Below are 17,543 nucleotides of genomic sequence, written 5' to 3'. Positions count from 1 at the left end.
GTGTGTGTGTGTGTGTGTTTTTGATAGCTTGATTGTGAACAGTCTATTCATATTCATATATATATTTAAATCGTGAAATGGATTGTAGTTGCTCAATATTTCTTGTTTTCACAGAATTCAGTACCATTTCATTCATAGTATGTATACAGCGATTGACGACAAAGTCACAGCTTGTATGGACTGGCGATTATAGTTGAACACACAAAAGAATACTTGTGTAACCTCACTGCTACACCCAGTGACTAAAACAACGTGATTCAGGCGACTACTTTTACATATAATCACAGTCCTTGAAATTAAAATTTGCCTTATGTCTGTAAAAATTCACACCCGTGTGAACTGAGTGGTGCAACTCCCCTCTCCCCCTGCCTCTCTCTCTCTCTCTCTCTCTCTCTCTGTAATTAGCAGGCAACAGTGCAACACTCTGTTTCTGGCACAACAGCGCCACTTTTGCCCCTACTGGTGGTACTCTAAACATAGTCACATAGGTTAGGACGGACATTGCTGTTCCTTGGAGTGGTTCCCCCACTCAAAAAGAAACGGACTGTTTTTGTTAATGCAGTGTCTGAAAAACAAAATGTCATGATAATATACAGTATACTTCTCTCATGCTCTCTGATTTCAGGGGCTTATTGACGTTTCAAAGAGCCTTTTTGCATGTGTCCTTTACTGACTGAGTTATATTCAAATGACAGCTTTTAGCAAAGAAAAACATCTGTCATCCAGACAGACGGAGAGAACGAGAGTCTAAAGTGACTGGAGTCTCTCATTTCTCTCCAAAAGCCCTTAAATATGATGAAATATGATTAAGGATTACTGTCATTATGGTAATCTCACAGTTCATATCGCACACATCATACCTGTAACCTCAATCATTTTAATGTAATTATTTTTCTAAATAACATACATGGCACAAGTACATGTATGGTCTGCACGGCATAGCTTGAATCTATTGAAATGGGAAACATCAATAAGCAGACACAATCTGTCTTAATTTGATAAACTAGTCTCCTGTTTGCATTGCTGGGAAGTTACGATGGGGTTTATGTTATAGACTAGGGTATGCACATGCATAAAGTGAGTGGCAAATCGATAGTCAAACTCAAAGTGAGTTTAACGTTGTTTAATACCATCGGGTTTTTCTCAGGACTTCTGTTCCGTTTGGATGTAGGGGCTGTCGAGGCCAGAAAGTATCTTTTGCCACTCAGTAGGCATTCCCGCATAACTTCCGGGTGATGATGATGTCACGCGCATACCCTCTATTGGGAAAATGGGCTGTAACATTACCGAGTCTCGGATTAACATCTCGATGGACTGAGCAGATCTAATTGGGGGGAAGGGATGGACGGATAGACTATTCCACAGCTCTGGAGTCACCTCTTATTTTGAGTGTCAGGGTTGTTCAGTAGGGTTGTTGGCACGGTCAGCAGATCTCAGAGCTTTGCCACTGGGTGGGTTATGGTGCTGTAGAAGTTCATGAAATTGTTGTCATACAAATGATTGCCATTAACTATTTCTTTGTTTTCATCGTTGAACACATAAATAACCATTTTAATTTCTGTCTGCCTTTTAGGAATTGAAAATAAACATTGCACTGGGCAGATGTGACAAATATCTTGCATACAAATAATATACAAAGAATTGACATAATGCCTGGTAACAAAATTATGTTCTATGGTTTATACTAGTATAGACCATAAACCAATTATAAAATGATTCAATGTATAAACTATACATTGAATCATTTAATAATTTAATATCTCCAGAAATAGCAGGTCTAGAAGCCACAACGTGTTGACAGGCCTAACTTGTACCTAACCTCTCTGTCCCTGCAGATGGAGATGTGGGGAACCAGGCAGGGCAGTGGGAGTCAGCCCTGAGGCTGACGGGAGCCTCGCTGGCTGGGAGGTCTGGGACAGTCCTCAGACCGTGGGCTGGCTGGGAGGTCTGGGACAGTCCTCAGACCAGTAGGCTGGCTGGGAGGTCTGGGTGAGTCCTCAGACCGTGGTCTGGGTGAGTCCTCAGACCGGTAGGCTGGCTGGGAGGTCTGGGACAGTCCTCAGACCGTGGGCTGGCTGGGAGGTCTGGGACAGTCCTCAGACCAGTAGGCTGGCTGCCTGGGGCCGCTCCCTCTAAGATGTCCCTCAGCAGCAGCGGTCCTACAGGCGGGAAAGGTGTGGACGCGGGTGCGGTGGAGACGTACGACAGCGGGGATGAGTGGGACATCGGCGTGGGCAATCTGATCATCGACTTGGACGCAGACCTTGAGAAGGACAAGCTGGAGATGTCTGGGAGCAAGGAAGGAGGTGGCGGAGGCGGTATCGCGGCTCCTCCCAACGCTGTGGCCACCTTGCCCGACAACATAAAGTTCGTTAGCCCCACGGGCGCCGTGGCAGCTCAGGGCAAAGACGGAAAACCCAAATCTAAGCGCAGTAAGAACTCAAAGGAGGCCGGAGCCAAGAACCTTGGAGCCGACGGCTCCAAGAAGGACCCCCCTGGCCGGATTCAGGCAGTGGACTCCACCTGCCCCACGGGGGCGATGCAGAACTCCAACCCTCCCACCGGGAAGGGGGTGGAGAAGAGTGGCAACAAAGCCTCTCGTACCCTCCCCGCCGCCAAGAAAGACAAAGAAGGGGTGGCGGGGAAAAACAAAAAGGACAAGCTGGATTCGGTGTTGCCAGCAGGGGTAAACTCTGACAAGGAGCCGGTGGCCCCTGGTCTGCCTCTAGGGGCCAATGTTCGTGGTGGTGGGGCCCCGTTCGAACCCAGCCCTCCGAACCCAGAGGCGTCCGGGCCCGAGGTTCTGTGTGGGATGTCTGTGGAGCAGACTGGACTTGGACAAAACATGGCTGATAGTACCGAACCGGAGGATGGAGACACAGCAGAAGGGCGAAACCTGAAGAAAGCCATTAGTGACCAGGTAAGAAATTCTGCTGTTGCATTGTAAGTTGTAACAAGTATGTTGCCCGTGTTTGCCATCAAAAGGCCCTTGAGCAAGATGGTCTCAGTCAACCCTCACATTATTAGAACATTGTGTATTCTCTGCTGGCTTTCTTTTTGAGTTCCATCACTTCTTTGGTCCATAGATTGGCTAAGTGAGACAGTTGTCTCTTTCAGCTGTAAAATTTCGTTTACTCAACTTGATCGTCCAAAACAATGTGTTCATGTGGTGCTTCCTGGTGGGAAAGGATCTCATGTAAATCCAACACCACGTGAAGGCATTCTACGAGTACTAGCTGTCTGACTAGTCCCTGTGGTGGACGAGATTTCCACACATGGACATCAAACAGGTGTTTTATGGAGGTGAACATTTGTGTTCACACACAGATGGGCTGTGGAGTGAAAGAACCAGGATTAAGTGGCGCGCACGCACGCACGCACGCACGCACAGGCCTCACATCCCCTCACCCTGTGTGTGTTCTGTAGTGTGACTGGTCTTATTGTATTGAGCCACATTCCTCAACCAGTCAACACACAGCTTTCCTGGTGCAGTCAAGTGGAAGAGGGCTCTACAAACCTACATCTCTCTCTATCGAACACGCACAGTTGCACAAACACACACACACACACACACACACACACACACGCATGCAAGCATGACATTTTTTTCCTTAGTGATGAAGCTGTATGTCTTCATTTGCAAACACACACACACACACACACACACACACACACACAGGCCCAGAGGCCCTCATTTATCAATGGAGTGTAAACTTTATGAAGTGATCGCAAACAGCTGATCATTGCGTAATTTTGGTCGTTGTGTTGATAAATGTGACGGCTGAAATCAATCTGGCACGCCCTATGAAATCAATCCTCGCCCTCGTTTTTGTGACATGAACAACTACAATACGACCAAAATTGGAAACCATAGTTGCATGATGGAAAGCCAATAAAAAAGTCCCCCCTGAGCCCTCTGTCCGCCTCGCTTGCCTTTCATGTCCGCACGTATGCACTCACCTATGCGCAAGTGTGCATTTTGGCACTGGAAAGAAACGCCAGTAGGATTATTCTATGAGGCTACAACCTTTGTCAAGTATAGGCTACATTAATCACATATAACGGTGACATCAGTTAACCCATTCTTAAGAAGTGCGCAGTGCACTGAATGTTTGAGTCGGACTGCTGTGAGTGATGCCACGTATATAATGGCAGATGGCTGGCAACAGTGACAAGACAGCCAGAAACTCATAATCAACGTTTATGGTGTGATCACTGATGAATGAATGGCATGCATAAACATAATGGATGAGGATGAAGGCTGGTGTTCCTGTTCCACAGTGTGAAGATATCACCTGTATCCTGCACAGGTTTGGAGTGTGTGGTTTCTATCCTTAACGTAGACCAGAATCACCGTGTGTGTGTGTGTGTGTGTGTGTGTGTGTGTGTGTGTGTGTGTGTGTGTGTGACACCAGACCTACTGTAGCCTATATAATTTTGGAGACCTCACCGGTCCATGACAAGATTTAAACTGCGGCGCCGCCGGTCCCGACTCCCGAAAATGCTCTCGCATAAGCAGCCTACTGTAGGTTTGATGATCTGGACCTGCAATTTATCTGAATGTCTGTTAGAGCACTTATTTAATAAGGTGAACGATTAAGCACCTAACTTGGCCTATAATTATCATTGCAAATAAGCAGGCTATGCATGTCTTTGTCACTTGGAAATAAAAATAGGTGTTCATGTCAATATTCACATTACACATCGTCGATGTATGCCTTTACAATATGCATTTCTTTCACATGTATTATTTATTAGTTTTATAGCTAATAGGAGTGAATACATAACTTTTGATGCCTGTCAGCAGTTCAGACAATGCTCCTGAGTCCTCCACTTCTTTATACGACAGAAAAAAGGGTGCAGACAAAGTCAACCACCGCTCCCGACCTGACGTGAATTTTGGCCTGTTCAAAGTCACACTGGAATGATAAATGAGGGCCACAGTCTTTAAGGTGTCATCTCCCATGTGATCCAGTAGTTCTCACATGAGAACAGACCTCTCCACTCTGTGGTCGTACCTGGTCCACATTCAGCTGCAGCTCTACAACTGGCCTCTGATCTGGTACAATCTGTGACCTGATGAAAGAACTCAGCCTTAAATTGCCACACTGTCCAATGTTGACATTCTCCCAAATCTCCATTGTCCTGTGTTCCCTGAGTAGTGTGTGCGTGCCCACTGCCTGCGCGCGCGCTCATGTGATGACTACAGCCATACACACAGCTGCTCTGCTACAACACTGTCCAGCTCGCATTCCTCACGAATTCCACCATTTTTCCCTTTCCAAAATTAACTGAAGATTCCCGTTTCCAGCCGTGAATAACCACACACACACACACACACACACACACACACACACACACACACACACACACACACACACACACACACACATCCTGTCTTTGTGTAGCTAAATGCAGTCTGTTGTTGTTATTGAACTGTTTATTGTGGATGGATCTCTTAAGGAATAAGCTGATTTGCTCGTTCAGACTGCTGCTGCATGCTTGTAACACCTCATCTACACATGACAGGCACACAGACAGACTACACATGTGTAGATGAGGTGTTACACAGTTGTGTCTGTCACTGTTCTGCCTGGATAGTTCTGTGTTCTGAGAAACAGTGACCCCAGCTAAATAGTCATTTTAGGTTGAACAAAGTAAAATAGTGAAAATAGCCATAATGTGTTGCAGTTGTGACTTGTCCATCCACAATTTTTACACACACAAGTGTCACTGTTGCGCAGCCTAACACACACACACACACACAGAGTTTAAAATAACAGCCTTGATTATTACATTTAAAAAGTATTGGATAGAGTAATCCCTATGAATAGTTGTAGCCCTAAAGCTGTCGTAGGTTATCTCTACTGTTGAGAATGACACAAACACAATTCAATTCATGGGAGTTTTTTGTCATTGGTCAAGTTTTCAAAATCACCATGTGGGGTTGTAATCTGTGGGAAGTATGTGTCTCTGATGTCTTGGGACAGATGTTTAGGAAATGTAGCTCGGTTTCCACTTAATTTTGTGTGCAGTGGGTGCATAGTCTGTTTTCTCTCGGGATACAGGTCTGCCTATGACGGCCTTTCTCGATCGCGAGACTGTGCTCACGGAGTCTGTACCTAGTTAAGATTTTTCTTTGCCACTGTGTATTCTCTGTTTAAGGCCAGATAGCATTCTAGTTTACTCTGCTTTTGTGTTGCTTCTTTCACTCACACACACACACACACACACACACACAGGCTGACAGCTCCAGTACAGGTGTCACCAAGGTTACTAGCACTTCACACCCTCTCCTGAGTGCTCTCCCTCTCTCTCGGTGTTGTCAGTCTGATAGAGTGCACATGAGTGCATTTATGTGTCAGTCAAGCTGTTTATGAACGGCGCCTCCAGGTAAGACTTCTCTTCTCAAACAACTGCTGCTGTGTGCTCTGTGTCTTACAGTCTAGCTCAGTGGTTTTCAACCCTTTTCGTTGCAAGGTCCATTATTTATTTGGCATTTGAGCCACAGAACACCCATTTGATGAGATTTCGACTCTCAGACCCACAACTTAAAATATTCTTGTCCTTAAGATTGTGCCAACAATTCCATGCTGTATTGATGTGGTATACCATTAGGAGAGCAGGCAAACAGGCAAACGTCTTCTACATTCTCTAATTGTGTCCAAGATCTATAAGCGTCTACTTGGTTACCAACTCTCATCATTTAGCTGGGGACCAGGCTGGAATCCCTTCTAGGACCACTGGTGGTCCCCGAACCACTGGCCCTTGTTCCATTTTATAAATTTGCCTCCAAGCTGTGGGGGTGAGATATTTCAAGATGTCAGTTTTGGGTTTAGAATTTCACATAACTTTTTATAATTTGCAGTTTGCAAATCACTGAGTTGTTGTCCACAAGCATCCACCTCTTGCTCCTCATTTAACAATTGTATACACGTGTTTTCTACCGCAGGAGAAGTTGGACGTGTATACACATCTTTAGGGCTTTTTTATTGATGTAAAACAAAAAAACACATTTTTGGTTGGCTTCTCCTTCTGCACTGTACTCTCCGTAGTCTTGATTAAAGGGACAATGTCTTCATTTCTGACTTCAGCATGCATCTTGTTTGGAATATAAAAGCTTCTAGAGAGACTAGCGTGAGGTAAGAATGGAAGATTACACTCCATGGGCTAAAAACGGCCATAGACGTCATGACAAATGTGATGAGGTCAGCACATTTTGGGCAAGTGGCTATGGCTGTTTTTAGACCAAGGAGTGTATTTTGGATGAAATGAAGTCAATGATAGCTATTGGTGCCTGTGATACGAACGGGTAATGGGTAAATTTTTTGACTGATCTGGTTTCGAGTTTTATATAAATCACAGGTAATGGGAGGGTTGCGGAACTGATAATTGACGGGCGGGGCGGGTACGGGTATCGAAAATTGGACCCGTGCAGGACTCTGCTTTAAGGTCATGCCCGCTTGCCCGAAAAGTACATCATCCATTATAACATGATAGGTATAATTTGAATTACCGTTCAATTTAACACTTTTTTCCCTTTCTGGGGCTGTGCGATAAAAGAATGTCATACCTCAATTTGTATGCCAAATGCCTACATAGCTTTGAATAGGTTCACACATGTTATTTCATATTTTCAAGTTTAGCAACAGTGAAAACGGCACATTATAGGTTAACACTAACCAGTGCAATTTTACATTCCACAGACCAGAGAACAGGGCGCTCTGGCCATGTTCAGGTGTTTAGAGAGATACCTCATGTTGCATTTATAGACTGTTGCGTCCCCTCAAGCTAGCACTTGACCGGTCAGGCAACCTGAAAGCAAACTCCACCTGCCCGATGGTTTTATTTACCTGCCAGGGTTAGGTGGGTAGTCTGCGTTGCCAGACTGTGGCCTCTCGCAATTTTCAAATGCTTCAAATGATAAGACGTGACTAAGCAATGAGCCCTTTTAGCAGTGCCACTAACCTAAAGTGGCACCCAGCGATATTGAAGCTGTTCGTACCCGCTACATACAGACAGGCAGAGGAGGCATGAGGCAATTGTGGGTGATCTAAAGGTCAGAACACGAAGGTTGTTCCGCATGAGATGATCAAACGGTTCATGAGCGCTGCCTGTCAAAGTTTGCATTTTCAATTTAGTGCTATAGCACCACCCTTTGGCCAATGGTCGGGCTTCGTGTCCTCACCATTTGGCATAGCCCTCTACCATATTGCCAAGTTTCGCGAAAACACTGTACGGTTAAGCCAGCACTGCTATTTTTGGTGGTAGAAGAAAAAAAAAATGCAATAAGGGACCAAGATGTCCCTTCTGGCTTGGCCCCTTAAAATAAAATGTAAAGATAAAAGTTAACGGAAATGGCATCTTCCATGGATTTCGGGAGGTGTAGTTCTAGACTATATAATGTAGCACGCAGAGATTGTGGAATAGTTGTCTGGCTGCAAGACTACTAGGTGGGCAACCCTCAGTGTCAACGCCTGATGACAAATGGATCGCATGCAACACATGGTGAAGGAAGCCAAGGAATGTAGTACAACGTTTGAACCTTGACTTGTTTTGCTACTATACCAGCACTGACTGTTCCTGCTGATGATACTGAATGTACCTCTTATCACTTTCTGGTCAAATAAAGGATCATCATGTGTCATTATTATAGATTTAATTTGACATGATCTTGTATGGTGCATCTCGCAAACGAGAGGTTGTTTACCTGCAATAGGATCTGTTAGTCTGTTAGATCTGTGGGTACCAGGACTCAGGTGTAAATGTAACGTAATGTATACTATCTTTGCACAGTATTTGATAAGAGATGTAAAATACCAGGTGTAGATGTGTTTATTCATATCGGGACATAGTCTGGGACTGGGATTAGAGATGCATGTTAAATCCAGCTGTTAATGTGATCTTGATTTATTGTAAGTTTAGGATGAAGAGTTGAAATACTGTGACATCATTGTCAATATTACTAGTCTGTGTGTGTGTGTGCGTGCGTGCGTGCGTGCTCTCACACGCCAGCCTCTCCTTTCCAGAGCCCATTAGAGTGGAGTGGCCCCAGGCTTCTTTCTGAACCAACAAGAGAGTTGTGGGGAGGTTTATGTGTGTGTGTGTGTGTGCGTGTGCGCATAGGAATGTAGTGTGTGAATACAGTGAATTGGGGCCACGGCATATTTCTCTCCTGCCAAGAACCCATTTCATGTTCCTCAATTGAGAGACATTCTCTCTCTCCTCTTCTCTTGTCTGTGTTGCTGAGTTTGAGAACTCCAGGGTGTCCGTTGGCATTTCTTTGGCCTTGCCTTTTGGCATTTCTTTGGCCTGCCAATGTGAACAATAATAAGGTTCTAATTTACTGGATAAAGTAATGTTTAAGACGGTCATTATGTAATACACAGTTTGCGTGCATGTATAATGCAGCCAGCTACACGCGTGTGCACCTGATCAATCCACTATACCTCGTTCCTATAGCTTGCCATGTCTTTATGGTAGATTGTGTATGCTGTTCCTGCATGTTCATACGAAAATAATTGATGTCATCTTGTGACATATGGTATCCACATTTGAGCTGAAATGTGTTAATCTGCAGATGACTCCATCCATCTTCAACCACTTACCGGCATAGATATCATTACTAAATTCACCGACCGAATCTGAACATGACTGCTTAGCTTTATTGCAGTGCTCCTTCACTGCACGTTGCATTAAATGTGCTGATATGATGTGATCAGTGCCTTGGTCTTTCCATGTTTCTCTGTTTATATATTGAATCTATGCAGACATAGACAAATCATTTTTCTTGGTCAACTAAAGCTAAATAATTCTGATCATCTACTTTAGCCCTATTTTATACTTCAGTTGTACAACGGATATTACACAAAAATATCATTTATTTTTTTCATATATATAAATACATATATATATATAAACATAATAATTGATTAGATCGATTAGTTCAATGAACTGTGTAAAGCTGTATGTGTTTGGTTGATTTAGAACTGCACTGCCTGGCAGATGGTGACTTCTATTCCCTAAACACTGTATAGACACAGTAGAGAGGGTGTGAACTAGGATAGGGCCATGTTGTCTACTCAAATGTGACCTCACAATTCCAAACATCGTGATGGAGGAAAGCAATCTTAGGGGTGGGTGGGTGGGTGTGTGTACATTGTCATTCTGCCCCTGAGCAAGCCACTGATGCCTCTTGAACAGACTGTGGTTCTAATGGGTATTCCGTCAACCTGAACCTAAAATAAAAAAAATGTAAATGTCTCTTCTCTCCATCTTTCCTCTCTTCCTCTCCTTTCCTCTTTCACAGATGGACTCCCCCGTGTCCACCCCGGCCCCTCCCCCGCTTCACCTCCCGCCCCCCGTCGCCATCAGCGACATCTCCTCGCCGTGTGAACAGATGATGGTGCGAACGCGCTCCGTGGCGGTCAACACGGCCGACGTGTCTCTGGCCACGGAGCCCGAGTGCCTGGGACCCTGTGAGCCAGGCACTAGTGTCAGCCTGGAGGGCATCGTCTGGCAGGAGACGGAGGACGGTACGAGCATGTTGTTTAAGTACTTGAGCAATGACACCCCATTTAGGCCTGACGTTGAAGTAAAGTAAAAAAAAAAGTATTCGAAATCCTGACAGTTTTCTGAAATACCTATGTTTCTATATCAGTGGTGCTCAATATTTCATTTCAAGGACCCCAAAATGTAATTGACCACCGACCCCCATCTGAAAATATGATGTTCCAGGAACCCCCCCAGAAGCAAAGATTTGCTCAACCATTTTCATGTCAAGGACCCTCAGACTTACCGGTATCTGTATTTGGCTGTGAATTCACCCGGGGGGGGGGTGAATTCTGCGCCACATTTTCACGGTTTTTCAAAAATAGCTGCTATTCTTCAACAGCTGAAGTATTAACATAATGCTTAAAACAACAAAGGGGTTCCAGTCCTGAATGGGTTAAACATTATTACATGAGAGGGTGTGCTCTACCGTCATTAATGGCACGCCTGCGTTGCTGCAGGAACGTCCCGATAGGAGAGTCCCATAGGCAGCGCCAGGCAACTAAAACTAAAAGAAAACGGACCATTTAGAGTAGACCAATACTTGGAACGAAACCGTCGTCGAACAGAAGTATAAATGAACGCGTTCAGGACGGAAACCCCCTTTTTATTTAGCAACATATCAGCCTCAGTCCTAAATGGGTTAAGGTATACGATATCTCTGAAAAGGATATCGTGGAGACATTGCATCGTCTCGATGTCATATCACCCCCCTACGTTGCTCCCAGTGATAGACAGTCCAACCATCCACTTCCACTAGTAGCTTTAATGTAAGCAGTCACATTGCACTGGTGTCACTTTAGAGAGACGGAGTGAGCTGGATTGAATTTGTATTTTAATCTGTTTGAGTGCATTGCTCCGGCTTTAAATCGGCCAAAAGATATGTGCTACATAATAATTATTTACAATGCAGGTTGGTGGGGAAGGTGCAAGAGCCAGTTTGCCAATAGAACAGAGTTTGAATAATAATAATGAATTGCATTTTTATAGCGCTTTTCCAAGTGCTCAAAGCGCTTTACAGTGGTTAATTCATTCATACATACATTGGGAGGTGAAGCGGCGAACAGTCAACGCCAGCGCCCTCACTTCCCACATTCACACAACAATGGTGGCAAGCTCACACCGACCAGGGGCAATGTGGGGTTCAGTGTCTTGCCCAAGGACACGTGGACAAGGAGGAGCCGGGATTCAAACCTTTGACCCAGGGATCATTGGACGACCTGCTCTACCTCCTGAGCCATGATGTCGTTAAGTCTACTGTGTTACGGGCCTAAACATTGGTTCCAGAAGATTTAGCGCATTTAGTGCATTTAGTGCGAGGAAACCTCGTGCAGCTGGGGGGTTTAACATTGGGTGCCCAAATAGAAGAAATGTGGAAGTAGACCGTTCGTCCAGGTGTTTCAAAAACGCCACTGAGCAACTTACATCGAAATGAATAGCAGGGGGCTGGGCAGTCCGCCCTCTATCCTTTATAACTCTATGGTTCAGAACCCTAAAACCTGGCTGGAACAAAAGAAAATGGCACCAAGGATTCAAGGTTCCAAAGAATCTAGAATGGAACCAGTTCTATTGTGCTTTGGGTGAAAAAGGGGCCTGTATGGATGCCTTTCAGTTTGGGTGTAGGACAGGTCAATCAGTGTGCTCACAGACCACCCCGTACACTTACTCACGTCGGTCTGACCTTCTTGTGTTTGCAGGTATGTTGGTGGTGAATGTAACGTGGAGGAATAAGACGTACGTAGGAACTCTGCTGGACTGCACACGGCATGACTGGGCTCCCCCCAGGTATGCAACGCTGCACACACACACACGGCATGACTGTGCTCCCACCAGGTACGCAACGCTGCACACACACACGCATGACTAGGGATGGAGCTCGTTAATGTGTATTGATAACGATCACCTTATCGAGCAGGCTCATGTGACACATTTATTTCCATGTTTGTATTGTCACGACTGCTTAGCATTCCTTGATTGGATATATTGTCTGGCTCCCGATGCCAGGAGCGTGGAGTAGGACACTTACTTGTTGACAACTCTAATTCAGTTATTTAAAGCAGACTGCAAGCTTTGGTAAATGTTTTTATTGGGAATGATGTGCTTCTGGCATCCGGTGTAGGATACCAAATCTCCACACAGTTGAACCTAGCATGCATGCACACACACACACACACACACACACACACACACACACACACACACACACACACACACACACAGTCACACACAGGGGGGTGGGTACCGAACCTCGGGACCAAGCAGGTACCAAGCCGAACATGCTTGGGTACTGGGTAGGCTTAAGTACTGGGTACCTAAGAAAATCTATTTCTGTTCTCCCTATTGGTTCCTACAGACGTGTGCAGTCATGCGCTATTTATTTACAATCAATGTCAAGTTCCATTTATGCACTCTCTGCACACAGTGCATGACTGTATGCACACAAGTTACAACAGCTACAACAACATGCTAGCTAACTGATCATTGTTAAGCAAAACGGTCACGGAGGTTCTGCTTTTGCCCTATGCCCACTTCAATGCGCTGCTGAGAGTACACGGGTGCAGTACTTAGTTTAGACAGCTAGTCATTGGTTAGACCAGTCATTAGTCCTACAACTACAACCTATCTCAAACCCTCACCCTAAACCTAACCTCCCACGGGGCAGCACACCTAAACCTAACCTTAACCCATGTGTCTAACCAATGACTAGTCTAAACTAAGTATGCACCCCAGAGTACACATGTAGAACAAATTAATTAACGAATGACAGCTAACGAGCAAGCTACACTGCTCGTCGTAGCCTGCCAGCAGGCTTAGAGACTCAGACATTGGGGAGCCCTTTTGGTCATACGACAAAAAATGTGGACAGTCGCACAGGTGCTCACAAATACCATGTTTTGGGACCTGATTTGTGGCATTTTGCAACCTGGTGATGATGAGCTCGCAGATCAGCTGTTTTCGCGGTGCGCATCGCAGCCACAGAGCCACTTGAGTCTCTCTCTCTCTCTCTGTGTGGTGGGAGACTTGGGAGAGAGATTGATAGAGAGGGAGACAGAGAGCTCTGATCATGTTCAATCTCATGTTGTTTAGCCTAGTGCCATTACTGAATGGTAAAAAGAAAGCAGCTTTACGTTACATTTTAATGTTGGAAAACACCCGCGATTAAATCGATAATCAAATTAGTTGGCAACAAATTCAATTGTCGATTTTTATCGAATTAATCGATTCCTTAGGCTCAACAATGTGATGTCGGGTTGTCAGATTCCAACAGTGATTCTGTCAGGTTGGAATAGTGGTATTGCCATGTGGTGTTCATGCTTACTGATTAAGTTAATTGTTCTGTGCTTCCTCTTAGGTTCTGCGAGTCTCCGACCAGTGATCTGGAGATGAGGAATGGTCGAGGTCGAGGGAAAAGGATGAGACCCAACAGCAACACCCCTGTCAACGACACCAGGTACATAGTTGTATACTTTGTGTGTGTTAGGCATGTCGTTTTTAAAGCCTTTATTTTAAAAATGCTATCGATGTGTGAAGCCATGATATAACAAATAATTACAGATGTAGTGGACCTGTTTCCATTTCATTAACCCATTTACAGTAGACCTGAGGACGCATCTGTGTCACCTCATAGCTTTAAACTACTTTAACCATTATTTTTAACTTTAGCTGTTGAAAAATAGATCTACAAGCTCATAGCGCAGCACTGAGTGCGCTAGACATTTTGTAGAATCAGGTCTCTGGTCTAAGTCGGTTAAAACGGCACATCAGTTACTCAAGTTGCTGTTCCAATCATAAAGTGGTTGGATCTAACCCCGAGGCCTGTCGTCTCGTCTCTCGCAGTACGTCGTCGGACAACAGAGGAGGAAGCGGGAGCAGCAAGACTCGCGCCTCCTCGGCCGCCGCCAACAGCAGCAAGGGCAGGAGAGGGAGCCAGGGCCAGACCTCCTCGGACAGACGCACACCCCCCAACAGCGCCGCGGGGGTGGGTCCCTCCTCCCTGGAGGAGGTGAAGGCCAGCCCCTCGTCGTCCAACTCCTCCTCGTCGTCGGCGGCCAACAAGCGGAAGAACAAGCCCCCGGGGGGCGGCGACGTGGAGCCCAACTCCGGCTCGGAGGACAGCAAGGCCGGCATCAAGCGCATGCGCACCTCCTCCAACAGCGCCGGAGCCGCAGTGGGTGGAGGAGGAGGAGGGGGAGGCGGAGCAGGTAGGCCTATCGGAAATTATTACATATAATAGTCTAATCGCTATCGTTTCCATGTTCAAGAAATGTTCATATAAAAAAATAAGATCAGCCATTTCCAAGTATAAAATTAATCAATATGTCAGCAATTTCTTTGTATATTTCAGTTATTTGACATATCTGCCCTGTGCACTTTTTTTATTACTAGGCATATATACATATATTATTATTATTTATTATTATTTTTTTTTACATTCTAAATGTTCGTTCTAATGTTCGACAGAAAAAACAAACAACCCCCATCCCCCCCCCCCCCCACAATGAAATAGTTTAATCGCCATTATTTGTGTGACAATTAATGGTCAACCTAAATGTTGTCATGGTGCCAGCCCTGGGCGCAGCAGGGGGAGGAGGAGGAGGAGGTCCGATGCCCCCCCACGCCGTCCTTCCCCTCCCCAACGTGAAGGCGGAGCCCCTGGGGGCCCCGCCCCCGCCCTGCCTGGAGCGGAGCTGCCCCTCCCCCGTCCTGATCGACTGCCCCCACCCCAACTGCAACAAGCGATACAAGCACATCAACGGCCTCAAGTACCACCAGGTAGACCTAATGAATCAATATATATATATATGTGTGTGTGTGTGTTTGTGTATACAATGCATATGAACCTGAATATGACACATATATGCAGCATAGAATATTTTCTGCATATACTTGCCATATATTGTCATAATATTTGAATATATTTCAAATAAAACCATAGCACCACCATATGCCTTTTCATGTCACACACCCCCTAGAAGGCGTGCACCACAAGTGGTGCACGCACTACAGTTTGGGAACCACTGCTTTATTCCATGTGACCATCATGATCTTGTTAAATGTAACGGTGAAAACCCTCTGCCCACCAGGCCCGCGTGCACAACGACGAGCACGACGCTAAGCTGGACCCGGACGGCGGCGACAGCGAGTACGGAGAGGACCCCCTCCTCCACGCGGAGCCCCCCGCCACCGGCTGCAACGGAGCCCAGAAGACCTCGCTCTCCCCGGCGAGGTCCACCACGCCCAAGGGGAGGGGCTTCGAGGTGCACAGCCCCTCTCCCGGGAAGCTGGCGGCGGGGGCCGACAGGAAGCAAGGGGGCGGCGGCAGCGGGGGAAGGAAGAAGAACAGTGAGGCGGAGTCGGAGCTGATGGACGGCTGCGAGGAGGCGGCGTGTCTGACGGACGAGGCCAGCAACGACGGCACGGACGACAGGAAGGGGAAGAAGGCGTGCGGTGGCGCCAAGGCCGACGGTAAGGCTCCTCAGAAAGGCCCCAAGGCGGCGCGGCCCCTGAGCCAGGCGGCGGCAGTGCCGCCGCCCGGCCAGCAGCTCTACTCCCTGCAGCCGTCCTCGGCGTTCCCCCCCGGCACCGGCGCCAACCCCGCTGCGGCGGGGGGCTCGGTGCTTCAGCCCGTCCCTAAGAGTCCCCAGATCAAACCCCCGCCTCCCCCCGCCGTAGGAGAGCCCAACTCCCTGAGCCCCGCCCTCAGCAAGGACAAGAAGAAGAAGGACAAGAAGAAGAAGGAGGGCGGTGGAGGCGGCGGGCGAGAGGGGGACAGCCCCAAGGGGCCGGGGGGCGGGGGGAAGGTGGGGGGGAAGGCGGAGGAAGGTAGGAGCCCCTACTCGGAACCCTGCCCCGGGTCGGACCCCAACGCCGCTGCCAAGGCCTCCGACGCCATGCTCAACGGCACGTCAGACCCCCACCAGAGCCGCCTGGCCAGCATCAAGGCGGAGGCTGACAAGATCTACAGCTTCTCAGACAACGCGCCCAGCCCCTCCATAGGGGGCGGCGGCAGCAGGATGGACCCCTCGCCCCACCACCTGGCCAATCAGAACGGAGCTGACAACTCCTCCGTCAAGACGAACAGCCCCGCCTACTCCGACATCTCGGATGCCGGGGAGGAAGGGGAGGGGCGGCTAGAGGGGGGGGCAGGGGTCAAGGCTGTGAAGGTGGAGCCTGACGGAGGAGGAGGAGGCGGGACCCACCGCGAGGGAGGGGCCAAGAAGGCCCTGTTCCCTCCCTCCTCCTCCTCGTCCTCCTCCTCTTCGTCCTCGTCCCAGCCTCCCACCAATAAGGAGTCTCCCTACTACCCAGGCTACGACAGCTACTACTCCCCGAGTTACCCCACGCACCCGGCCCACCCGAGCCCCGGGCCCGGCTCCGGACCCCCGCACGTGGAAGGGGCCCAGGTGAAGGTGAAGAAGGAGGAGGAGGAGGTGGGGACGGAGGAGGTGAAGGTGAAGATGGAGGTGATGGAGGAGCGGAAGGTGGAGTTGAGCAGCGCCGTGGGAGGTAGGCCTGTCACAGTATTGCATAATCGTCACAATTATTGCATGATCGTCAATCGTTTGTTGAAATAATGATAATATTATTCAAAAAAAGGGGGAAAAAAAGGTTGCACAGCTTGTAGTCACGATGCAAAAAACGTATTATATCGACGTTTAGGCTACAAAATGCCTTCAGGGTATGCATACCCTGACAACATGACACGCCATGTTGTAAGCTTGTAAATCAACTATTTTGCGTTAGCAGCGAGGAGATTGACGGGATTTCTCCATATAAATAATCAATCATTTCACTAGCAAGAGCATCAAAATGTCTTCTAAATCTAGTCAACCAGGCCTGCAGAAGACTATGCCCTGGACAAATTTGACAATTGGACATTATTTATATAAACTAGAACCACCCGACAGGAGTTTTAATTTTGCACGTTAAGACTACGGTCATTAGTATTATTGCCATCACCTGGGTGGGTCAGTCGTGTAACTTTATCGACG

General features: G+C 47.1%; 1 protein-coding gene across 7 annotated transcripts in view; it reads left to right on the top strand.

Moving 5' to 3' along the window:
- The window catches only part of LOC308314000 (zinc finger protein 609-like), a 37,353-nt gene that overhangs the window by 12,270 nt on the left and 7,540 nt on the right, over positions 1 to 17,543 (top strand). For 3 of the 7 annotated variants that reach the window (XM_080761352.1, XM_080761354.1, XM_080761355.1), the window contains exons 2-8: positions 1,836 to 2,920; positions 10,310 to 10,535; positions 12,249 to 12,384; positions 13,904 to 14,002; positions 14,389 to 14,753; positions 15,119 to 15,324; positions 15,636 to 17,058. In XM_080761352.1, the coding sequence (XP_080617478.1) occupies positions 2,138 to 2,920; positions 10,310 to 10,535; positions 12,249 to 12,384; positions 13,904 to 14,002; positions 14,389 to 14,753; positions 15,119 to 15,324; positions 15,636 to 17,058 (3,238 nt within the window). In that variant the 5' untranslated portion in view covers positions 1,836 to 2,137. The remainder of the gene's footprint in view (positions 1 to 1,835; positions 2,921 to 10,309; positions 10,536 to 12,248; positions 12,385 to 13,903; positions 14,003 to 14,388; positions 14,754 to 15,118; positions 15,325 to 15,635; positions 17,059 to 17,543) is intronic. The other 4 variants (XM_080761357.1, XM_080761358.1, XM_080761353.1 and 1 more) reach the window with 3 other exon arrangements.

This window comes from Protomyctophum bolini, assembly GCF_963924005.1.
Source record: "Protomyctophum bolini genome assembly, chromosome: 4".
Classification (NCBI taxonomy): Eukaryota; Metazoa; Chordata; class Actinopteri; order Myctophiformes; family Myctophidae; genus Protomyctophum; species Protomyctophum bolini.
The sequence above is the reverse complement of the archived record's forward strand: the minus strand, read 5'-3'. Positions and strand labels throughout refer to the sequence as shown.